The 12,327-nt window shown below is 35.8% G+C and overlaps 1 protein-coding gene across 1 annotated transcript in view; it reads right to left on the bottom strand.

Moving 5' to 3' along the window:
* ARID1B (AT-rich interaction domain 1B) overlaps positions 1-12,327 on the bottom strand; it is a 571,310-nt gene that overhangs the window by 27,744 nt on the left and 531,239 nt on the right. The window contains exons 13-15 of the mRNA XM_044671750.1: positions 8,623-8,732; positions 7,732-7,890; positions 704-913 (exon numbers count right to left, since the gene is read on the bottom strand). Coding sequence (XP_044527685.1) covers positions 704-913; positions 7,732-7,890; positions 8,623-8,732 — 479 coding nt within the window. The remainder of the gene's footprint in view (positions 1-703; positions 914-7,731; positions 7,891-8,622; positions 8,733-12,327) is intronic.

Genomic DNA, 12,327 nt, shown 5'->3' with positions numbered 1-12,327 from the left:
AATTTCATAATGAATCTCCATATGCTTTTACTACAACTTCTACCCAGTTGCCTCAGTTTTGCTCTCTGGATCCAAGCAGAAAAAAGTCTTAAATACTATGCCATATGAGACCATTAAAGTATTTGAATAAAAACAGACAACATCATCGTTTATACTCTCTTATATAGGCTAAATATCTCATGTTGCTTTCACTAGTTCTCAGCTGCCATGGTCTTTCTCCTTTGAAAAATGTGGCATGAAGCACAAACCCCAACACTACAGGTGGTCTGACTAGAGTGTGGAAGGATCTTACCTCCCTTCCTTAATATAACCTAAAATGGCTTTAGTTTTTTTTTGTTTTTTTTTTTGTCTTACATGTGACACAATAAACTCCTAACAAGATTGTAATCCATAAAACCCAGATCTTTTTCAAATAAAATTTCTAGCCTTTCCTTAGACTTATAAAGTTGAATTGCTTTTAATTCAAGTGAAAGACTATAGTTAAGTGGCATCCTTATTAAACAGAACCCATCTTCCAAGCCTGTTGAGATTTTTGGATCCCATCATCTACCATATCAACCATCCATCTCTTCCAGCTCTCTGTCACCTGGTTTGATCCAAGTCATCCCTTTGATTAAATTACAGGGTACACAAATTCAGAGTGTATTATCCCTCCCTGCCCTTGAGACACTATTTAAAAAAGAAGTACCCAGGCTTTCCTTACCTGTGCCAAGCCTCCAATCTCTTTGACACAAACATAGAGCCTGAACAGGTCCAGGGGCTTTTTGCCCACAGCTGGCAGACTGGCCACAGGTGAGCCCCGCTCTTCCATGAAGGTTAGGTATCTGTCTACCCACAGCTTGCGCTCGGGTTCATTCCCCAGCTCATAGACTCTTGTGATCTTCTCCCCAGTAGTTGTTGAAGAGCTTGATTTCTAAAGCACAGACAGTGCATTTGGAGGTGGGGTGAGGGTACAGGAGGGAAAAGGGAAGAGGTAAGACAAAAAGTAAGGAACTCACAACATGTATAAGAAGAAGAAGATATAAAACAAACTACTGCTATCACACAACAGTTAGGAATGAAGGCTACTAGTTCAGGCACAAACAGTACATTCTCTTAAAAATTTATTTGACTTTAAAGGGCCCAAACTCCCCTTTTTATGAGATGAATAATTTTATCTCATCAATACAAAAGCGTTGAATCCCAGAAGGCAAGGTTTTTGATAATGCCTCATGTAATTTTTCAAGTAAATGGAAAAAAAAATTCTTTCAATCTCAAACTGTGATTCATTCCAAATCAAACAAAATTTTGGCCTCTCTTCCTTTTTCTCTCTCAACCAAAACAGCACCACTTCACTCATTGGTCTGATATGATAGGATTCTTGACAAAAATTCTTTTATTTTATCCTTATTTCTCTTTGTCACACACTGAATACTAGCACCTTCCCTCTGCTGATTACCTACAATTTATCGTGTATATAATTTGTCCGGACATAGCTGTTTTCATGTTGTTTCCCCCATTAGTGTGAGCTCCTCAAGAACGAGGACTCTCCTTGACTTTTCTGTGAATCCCCAGCATCTGGCACATAGTAGGTATTTAATGAATGTATATTGGTTTGCCATTGTCAAAATGAGAGTGTCTAAATTTTGGATGTTCCTTTGTACTTGTAATAATGAATGGAACAGAGCTAATATGTAGTTTTCAGAGAAAAATAGTAGATAAACTATAGTTTTAAAGGGGGGGGGTTAAGAGTTTCAGAATAGGTATTCTCTAGATAGTCAAGCATGAAATTTAGTTAGGAAATGTGGCATACTGAAAGACTACCAGTCTTGAGAACCAGAAGATGTGATCTGGAGGCTCAGTTCTTACTATCTGTGTGACCTTGGTCACTTAATCCCTTTCCCTTCTGTTCTTATGGAAAATGAAGGCAATAATGCTTGTACCATCTACCTTATAGATTTGTTATGAGAAACACTTTGAGATCCTTAAAAACATTTAAAAACATTCCGAGAGCCTTGAGATCCTTATAAATGTGCAGTTATTATTGCTACTATTTTGCTAGTCATTTTATCTGTTTTAGTATCTTAAATTTTTGTTTTCTAATGACACCATGTTTTAGCAACTGTGCACAAACTGAAATGAAGACTTAGAGCTTTCATTATTACTATATTGATGCATTTCTACTCTCTGCAAGCGTCTAATTTATACCAATGGTCTGTTTAATATTTGGTGTTCTATGCAATCTAATTGGGATACTAAAATGACAAAAGGGGCATTTTATTATTATTTTTTTTGGCCAATCTCGTGTCTCTACAAATGGGCTGCATGATCTAGGTAGGGAAAATGAATGGCTTTATGTTGGCGAAATTAAGACCCATGGTATCTGGCCAGCTACTCTGGATACTTAATCCATAAGCTCTTTTGAATTGTTATAAAAGAGTTCCTTGGGAGAGGAGATTTACTATGTGACAATACAAGATTTAAAATGTAGCTTACTTAGGAACAGCCACTGTTTTAGAATATATACTTCCTAACCTGGTTCCATTATCTTTAGCTTTCAGATTGTTAAACATTTCACTGGAATATCTTTAGTTTAAAAATATATTGTTGTTTCTCTAATGCTAGGTGATACCTTGTTTGGGATGAACCACTCCCCAGTAAAACATGGACTCTGGCATATAACTCCAAGGGCACTGAAAAGCAGGAAGTTAAAACTTCTAGTAAAAGAAGTGCTTTTCACTTCTAATGAACTTATTGTCCAATTAAGGAGTTGTTGTTTTTTTTAATTGCTCAATCAGTACTATTAGAAATCCTTAAGCATAAAAAAGACTTTTATAGGGGTAGGTAGGTAGCAAGTGGATAGAGCTCTAGGCCTGTAGTTAGGAGAGCCTGGGTTCAAACCTGGCCTCAGACATTTTCTATTTGTGTGAGGCTGGACAAGTCACTGAACCCCAATTGCCTAGGTTTTGCCACTTTTATGTCTTAGAACTGATACTGATTGAAAAGGAAGCGTTACTTTTTTAAAGTCATTTAATAAAACCATCTTCAATTGTTGGAAGAGAAAAAATATAGAAAAATGGGGGCTGTACTATATAAATCAATTAAAATATAATACTCTTGTTCTTGTAAATTTTGTCCATGGTGTGAAAATGGGATTGAACTTAAATTCCAGATAGCCACAACTACTATAACTTAAACAACAACAATAACAATTTATCTTCTGTCTTAGACTAAAATACTAAGTATTAGAACCTCAGAAAAGTAGTAAGGGCTAGGCAACTGGAATTAAGTAATTTGCCCAGGGGTCACACTGCTAGGATGTGTCTGAGAATAGATTTGCACCCAGAACCTCTCATCTCTGGGTCTGGCTCTCTATCCACACAACTACTTTAGACAGAAAAAGCTGTGTGTGCCCCCTTTTTTCCCCTTTCTTCTTTGGAGAAAGAACTCTACCTTCTATACTCTCACACTTAAAATTTTTCAGGTTTCCAGTTCTTTATTGGTGTAACACCAGTTTCTATATACTTTTCCATATGACTTACTCAAAGATATGTTAAAAAAAAAGGTAAAATAAATTCCTGATTTTAATCTGGCATCCCTAAAGTAAAAAAAAATTGGTCTTCAGAATTCTAGCTTAGTCATTTGAATGGAAATAGATAGAATAGGGGGTCACTAAATCATCTACAAGGATACCTGCAGGCAGCTTACTGACTTAGAAAAATATTTAAGAACATTATCTATGTTCTATGGCATTTTATATGTTTTGGTAAAAATTCTTAATTCAATAAAAAACAAAACAAACAAAAAAAAACCTGCTTAGGATCTGGTTTTAGAGTGTATTGATTCTAAGGCAGAAGAGCAGCAAGGATCAAGCAACGGGGATTAGAATGATTGGCCCCCTACCCCCAAGGTGACACAGCTAAGAAGTGTCTGAGACCCCATTTGAACCCAGAACCTCCTAATTACAATTTAATCTGGTTCTGACTGCACTGGGAATGTTGAAGGCAGTTTCAACTTGTGTTTGGCCCATCTAGATCATTCCAATGGAGAGTTGTCCATTCAAAAATTGATACAAAGATTATGAAAGCAGTTGAAAGTGTTTTAGCTATGGGCCACCCAAATAGCTTTACTAATATATTCTTTATGTTACTACTAGTTTAACTCCTCTCATGTCAAACTAGAGAATGGCCAGTGGTGTTTCTTCAGCAATGGTTAGTACCTCATTCCATGGATAAAATATGATCCTGACCATGAAAGGGATGGAGCTAGGGAATCTAATTAATGCAAGATGGACAATTGAAGTTTTTCAGTTTTAATCCTGGTTCTTTCCTTATTCCTGATGTCATTGCCGTATAAAACTTTTGCCTATCCAATGCTTTTTTGAAAGAGAATTAGAAAAATGCCACAAAGATGATTTTTATTAGAAAAAAGTTGCTTTTGTTCTTTAAAAAGATTTTAATCCTTCCAAAAATACTTTCATAGCACTGTTAATAAAATGTTTTTGTACTTTAAAGTGTGAATTTGATTTCATTTGAATATCAATGTGAAGTTATACACGTCATTTAAATACAGGTTAAAAAAAAGAATTTTTTTTTTAAAAAAAATGTTTAGTTTTAATTCATCAAAGTGTGAGTTAAGGTGATGAGATAATAAATGGCTAAAGTTGAGAATAGGCCCTATTCTCTAAAATAACTATATTTGCATCTGATGACACTTATGTTGTTGCTGTACAGTGGTGACTCTTCGTGACCCCATTTGGGTTCTCTTGGCAAAGACTGAAGGGGTTTGCCATTTCCTTCTTTGGTTGACTTTACAGATGAGGAAATGGAGGTAAAAAAGAGTTAAATAACTTGCGCAAGGTCATACAGTTAGCTAATAAATATCTGAAGCTGCTTCTAAATCCAGGCCTGGAGTTCTGTCCATTGTACCACCTCGGTACCTTGTTGACACATCTAAGTTTACTCATTTAACTGAGGACTAAATTCATTAGGAATTCATCACACCAAAAAAGTATTATAAAAACAACAGTTTTGGGAAGCATTAAGCAAATCGAAGACCAAATTTATCATGCTCAACCTATATACCTTTTTTGGCTCTAGGATTTTAGTCATGGCATAAATAAAACATACTATACCTGCTTTAGGCAGGGAGAGCAAACCAGACCCCCTTCAGGGATGCAACTGTAAACTTTTTATGCCATTACGGTAATATTCACCAAATTCTATTTCTGTGCCCTAAATTATCCTTGCTTTGAAATATAGTACATGACTTTTGGCAGGAGTCTGACTTTAAAAATCTGATCACATTTGTAGGACCTGGTCTGATATGGAGGAGAGCAAAGTAAAAGATGCTGAAAAACAATAGTAAGACACTTTTATAGGCTTTATATTTTGGGGTTGGGGAAGGGGGTATGTATACATAATTAAATTAAGTGTGTAAATCCTTAAACATCTCCTGAAGGCGGACGGACATTCTGGCATTCTCCAACAGACACATGATCATTTGTGTTGTGTGTGTGTACAAATTTATATGTATGAATGTGAAAATTTTGTTTTTAGAATATGCATTACATCACATTACATTAAATATTTCAAAACTTGTTACATTTTCAGTCTTCTATTTAGATTACGGGGTGTTGGAGGCAACTGTAAACATGAGCTGCTGGTCAGAGTGTGTAGCTGAAGAATTAATGCAATGCATCAATTTGCAATTATTTGATAATAGAGATAATTTTATGTTCTTCATTTATAATCTGCTTTAGTACACTTCTTAAATTAACATCTCATTCAAAAGAATGGATGTTCTGAGTGCAGAGCACACTCTTCACCTGGTTTCACTACTGAGCATCGTTTCTCTGGGTCTTTTATCTGCCACAAGGGCCAAGAATCCTCTTAGAAACCTTTATAAAACAGGAACAATTTGTGGTGTGGGTATGAATAATATAGGGAAATATGCTTTGAGAAAGTAAAAAGAAAGCACCATACAAAAACAAAATCTTACATCAAGCAATTGTTTGTTTTCTTAAACAGCAGGAAAAATTGTGGTTCTGATTATATTTTCACTGAGATGTCTCTGTACAGGGATGGCATTAACTATCCCAGTAGAGACACAGTTTAACTATTAAGTAATAATATATTAATCTTAATATTAAGGGAGAACTTGTTAATACTAAATTCATACATCTACATATGTATATTCCTTTAATTATCTGACCTTTAAGGTTAATTTTTTGGTTTCTCTTTCTTCTGATATTTTGGGCCAGTTAAAAAAAAGTATAAATTCTATTTTAAATCCCAAAGTTTTATTGATTCTAAAATATAAATATTCAAAAATTAAAAAAAAAAAAGGACAGGGGAGAAGATGGAAAAACAAAACACAATGTTGGCTGCCTTCTGAGACTCAAAGCAAAAAACACAAAGACATCAAAAATAAGTAGGTGCACTCTCCCTTCCTATTAGTGTTTCCTAAGAGGTTTAAAGACCATTCTTCACCCCACCTCCCCACCCCCAGTTGTCTGGGAAAAGAAACATGTCTCTCTGGACAAGGTGACCAAGAGTGGCCATCTCCGCCTTCTAAAAAGAAAAATGCTGGTTATGCTAAATCCATGTGATTTCTATAAACATTTTTCTGGAAAAATCAACTCTTCTAATCTTCAACTCCATTTAAATCAGTTAATGGGATAATTAATAGCAGCCTCCTTTCTTGGTTTTGACTAGATTGCCAGAATCTACAGTTAGATTCTTCATAGTCTCCAAGTTGCTCTTCGTGAGCCACGTACTTCATACAAAAATTAGGGTGTTAATTAAGACTTCTTCGTAAGGTAATTGCATGTTAAAAGTTTTTTTTTAAGTGCTTTTGATTCTTCGTGTGAATATAAAATAAAATGTTAGAACTATTATCCTTTTAGAAAGGGCACAAAATTAAGTTTTCTATTGAGAAAAAAGAATCTAGACCTATCTATTGGCCAAATGAATATTTAAATTAAAAAAATTCCCTTGAACTTACATTAACATTTATGTTCTTTGTATTTCATCTGGCAACCACTGCTTAATTTCAAGGGTATTTGCATGGCTATGCAGGATACAAATTTTTCTACCTAACCCGATTCTAATGTACATAAACATTATTCATCTAAAAAGTAGCATTCTAAAAATACACATGCATTAACTTTTCCCCAGCCTTTTTGTTCATTTCAGACAAATGGATTGAAACAATGTACAACTGATATTATGCTAAACTGTGCCCCAAGATTGTAATATTTGCATTTTCAGATAGGCAATCTGGAAATAAGATGTTTCAGAGGCTGAACTGCCCATAAAAGACTTGGAGTTTGTAATTTACACCATGGCTTGCTATTAGTTCTCCTCTAAAGGAAGAAACACCTCATTTTAAAACACCTTCTCTAAGTGCACAATCAACTGAGCATTTAATGAAGTCACTTGTGTTGAAGGAGTTTGGACCCAGTAACAAAAATGGACTCTCCTTATAAATACATTCAGCATGCTTTTGTACCGGTGAATTATGAGAAGAATGCTTGCCTCCGTATAACAGTTATTTAATTATCAGAATTCAAACTTCTATGATGCACATAAACTTAATTCATTTACTAACAATATATTAAAAGTAAATATAATCCCTTCATGGATAAAGAATATAATTTTAAAAAATAAAACAAACAAACAAGCAAGCATTCGAATAGAATTAATTACCAAAAATCCCCAAAAAACCAAAACAAAAACCAGAGCCACTTACAGGGCTTGATGGAGTCTTTGGCCAGCCTGGGCTGCTAATGCTATCACTTTCATCTCCATGAAATGAGGAGATGCTAGCAGAGCTTGGGGACATTGGGGAAGGGACTGGCAGGTTGCCTGGGGTTGGGGGCTGAGAAATACCCTGAGAGCTGTAGCTATCCTGTGGTAGAGGAATAAAAAAAAAAATATGACAAAGGCAGGGCAAACTTTATTTAAAATAACAAAAAAGTACATCCAGTAAAACAGACTAACCAATTTTTATATATATGTATATATAAAGAGACATATACAGACACAGACACATACACATAAATATATAAAGGTATTAAAACAACATTCTTAATTAGTATAACTTGGTAAGTTTGCTGGATGCTTGGATAAGGTCCACTAAGCCACCATGCTTATTTCAAGCTAAGATGGAATGCTAAGCATGGGTTTCCCCTTATGAAAGAAAGAAAAAAAAAAGCCATTCACCTTATTTGTCAAATAAGGTGGGAAAGCAAAATATTAAGTATGTTGTTGCTGCTGAGGCGGCCAAAACAGGAAGCTATAAACTAAAGGCAGAGAAAAATGGCTGCAAGTTCAAAACCAGGCAAGATCCCTTCTGACCCCCACCCCCAAACTCCCAAGCTTTGGTTTGCTCCCTATTCCCTCCTCCCCCATGAGTTAAATGCCATAAGAACTAGTAACTTTCAGATCCACACCATGAAAAAAAAACAAAAAACAAAACAAAAAAAACCAAAGAAAATAGGTTGCACACAAATGGAAAAGACATGCAGGAGAGAAAGAAATGAAAACCAAAAAGGGGAGGCCAGATCCAGAGAAGAAAGGACAACATGGCAGCCTCCTGCTCGGCCAAACCAACACCACGTGCAGAAGAGGAAGGAAATACCTTTGACTTGCTCTCAGGCGGAGGAGCGCCTTCTTCTTTACCGTCTGTTTTGAGAGGTACGGGCAATTTGGACTCACCGGGTGACATCATATCTGCAAGACCCATAGATGCTAATCGAAAACAGGAGAAAAAGTTTAGGATTATACATATGGTTTACCCATGCATGCTGTGAAGTGAAGTACGGGGCACACGATTTTCCCTTGAAGGAGTCAAAAATATGTCATCTTCGAAAAACAAAGAAAAATCTTTGAAATAAAACAGGAACATGTTCCATCAGTCCAAGAATAAGGTATTGTCTTTGCATGTGGAAGATCAAATCCATACATTCTATCAATTTATCCATTTATGCTTCCCCCCCTCCCCTTTTTAAACTCTTACCTTCTGTCATCAGACTAATACTGTATTGGTACCAAGGAAGAAGGGCGGAAAGGGCTAGACAATAGGGGTTGAGTGGTGTGTCCAGGGCCACATAGATAGGAAGTCTCTGAGGTCAGATTTGACCTCCCAAATCTCGGCTTGGTTCTCTATCTACAGAGTCACCTAGCTGGGCATAGTTGGATACAAAATAAAATGTGTCCAACTAAGACTTTCTTAAATTGCTTAAAGAGCTAATAAAATGCTGGAGAGAATACAAGTACCACATACTTGGAGAACTGACAATTTTAAAATTAACTACCACATAAAGACAATAGCTTTGAAAGACTAACGAACTCTGATCAGCACAATGACTGACCACAATTACAGAAGATTAATTATGAAATATGCTTGACCACCTCTTGACAGAGAAGTGAAGGACTCAGAGCGAAGAGTGAGAGATACTTTTTTTTTGGGGGGACACAGCCAAATTTGTTTTGCTTGATTCCCCAAATTTGTAATGGATTTCATTTTTATTTTGTTCTCAGTTGGAGGGGTTAGGGGTGGAGTAGGAAGGGAAAAAAGTGGATATTTGCTAATTGGAAAAAAAAAGAAAATAGAATTTTGTAAAATTAACTACCATGATGTCATATTCTATAATAATTTTTGCCTTCCATATTGGTGCACTGAATAATCTTGGTTATAACTGAGGAGCAAACACCACAAATGATTTTTTAAAAGGAAAAAATTTCCTAAATTTTTTTGCAACATGGCTTAATAGTCCAATTTGGCACATTGCTTACCATTTTTCAACTACTCGCCAAGAGAAGACCAATGACAGATTCATACTCAGCCTAATATGAAGGTTCAACATCCAAAAAATGTTATAGGCAATATCCCCTTTTCCAATAAGAAGGCCACAGAATTTACTAAGATTCACTTACATGTTAGCATTTCACAGGTGGGCTTTATTCTCTTTAGAACTGCTTGGTACCAACAGATCAGATGCAAATACAAACTGATGTTTCTAGGTTAAAATGCGGATTTATGGTATAATTTTCTTTATATAGGAAAAAAGTGGAACCAGAGAAAGTGAGTGCCAGAACAGTGAAGCAGTTTAAGTATTTGGGGAATAACAGCTGAATCCCTGTAGCACCCTACTGTGAAAACCATCTGCATAAAACTGAGTTGCTACTGGAACTATACAGGAGATGACCAAACCAGATGTGTGAAAGAGAAAAGTAAGAATGAGGAAGACATGAGAATAACAAGAGAAAAGGAGATGTAGTGATGAAACTTATAAATGACTGAAATAAAGAAAAAACACAATTTCTGTTTAAAAATCAGAGACAAACTCAAGTGTAAATGCATAGGAGTTGTTTCATACTCTGCAAATGGTGAGGCTGGTCCTAACCAGGCGGCACACATGTAGTACAATGTGCCAAAAATGAAAAAGAATATGGAAAAAAACAAACAAACAAAAAAAACCAACCCAAAAAACAACAAACCTTAAACTACTTCACAGATTGCCCACTACAAAATGATTATTGCACATATTCATGTATTACTATGTTTTAGAAAATAATTAGTTTTAATTACAGCAGTGAGAGAGTGAGCAGGACTCTGGTGAATAAGTTGGCAAGCTTTCTGGTGCTAATTTGCTAATATCTTTAGCATCACTGCAGGTTGAGACCATAGGTCTGCCAAAAAACCTACCCAGCCACGTGCCATGAGAGTTTACAACGAATGGCGTGTTCAATATTCAGCTCTGAACGGCCTATATTTTCCATGGATATGTGGACTTGTTTTTCAAAGCCCATTTGTAGCCCAGTCAGTCCTTAAAGTCATCACAACACACACAAATCATAATTGAGATATTTTTCTTCCCCCCCCCCCCCTCCAAATTACTTTCAATACTTAGACTTTAAGGACTGGAACAAAAAGCTTTTTCAAGTGATGCAGCTGCAGAGAAAAATCTATTGGGATCAGCTAAAAATGCTGTTATTTTTGTGAATGTGTGTGAAACCTCAAAAAAAAAAAAAAAAAAGCAGCTGAGTGATATTATACCAAGAAGCCTGGCTGTTCTGAGCAGTGGATCGCTTTTGTGCATTTTTAACCTTCAGAAACCATCTTGGGGGGGGAAGAAGGGGTCCCTATCAGGATATGAATTAGTTAAGTCCGTACATAAAAGAAACACCCTTTCTTGTGAGAGGGGAAAAAAAAAAAAGGCAGGGCGACAATGCAGGATGAGGCTTACATGTGTCCAAGTAGACTGTAAAGATGGCTTTGCTACTTATTCACTGAACAGAAACCATATAAAGGGCAGTAAATTTAATCCTAGACTTTTATAGGGTAGAAGGTCATGGAGGAATTTCCTTCTGCAAGTCCAGTTATTCTCAAGTTAAAACCTAATTCTTTCAGCATCAACCAATTATAAAACTTGAAATATGTCAGTATTCGACATAAATTATACCTACATATTATTACATTATATTGATATAAGAAACAACTTAAATAAGTATAAAGTGATTAATCAAAACATCTACTCTAGTTTGAGTTTTCTTTGTCTTATATTTTGTTTATAAGCATTAAGCTAACAGGTATCAAAATATAGAATCCATCAAGTTGTCCCAGTTTTTTATTTGGGGAAGAATGAACAAGAATACAGTTTAATTTTGAGTAATGTTTCTTAATTAGTACACCTGCTTGCAATGTAAATCGTATTTTGTGAAATGGAATAGCAAGAACTTTTCTTACTGTAGATTCTGTAAGTGCTTTCTCCTGAAATGCTTATTCGTGACTTCTTACCAGAATTCTCAATGAATCACTGCAAACATCCTTAAGGTTCCTAGGGCAATGGTACTCCAGGGAAACTATTTTCCACCCTTTCCCAGAAGAGAAAGACCACCGCCATTATAGAGGTGTGTTAAATCAAGGCGCCGTCCCCCTTATACTATTGACACAAGTAATCTAGTATGTAAAGTGCACACATAAAAAAGGACAGTAAAAATTTTGTGACTGCAAAAAAAGTGCCATATGCACATTCAGTGACTAGGTTTCAAGTACTAGCCTCTGGCTTTACCACTGAAATTTAAGAGCTAGAATGATTTCATAAAGAAAGTGAGGGTCAAGGTCCTAAAGTAGCTATTCCACACTGGATTTAATATATTCAAAAAGACCATAAAGAATATAAGACATGAGTGAAACTGAAGCTAAACATTCATTCCTTCTCAGCTCCCTCAAGGCTACAACAGCATTCCCTAAAGATGGTGTGAAACAGACCCAGAAATACACAGGCTATTCTTTTCTTTTCATGGACAATACTGCAAAGGACCAATATATATATATATA

This window comes from Gracilinanus agilis, chromosome 4 (assembly GCF_016433145.1).
Source record: "Gracilinanus agilis isolate LMUSP501 chromosome 4, AgileGrace, whole genome shotgun sequence".
Taxonomy (NCBI): domain Eukaryota; kingdom Metazoa; phylum Chordata; class Mammalia; order Didelphimorphia; family Didelphidae; genus Gracilinanus; species Gracilinanus agilis.
This window is presented reverse-complemented; position numbering and strand designations above follow the sequence as displayed.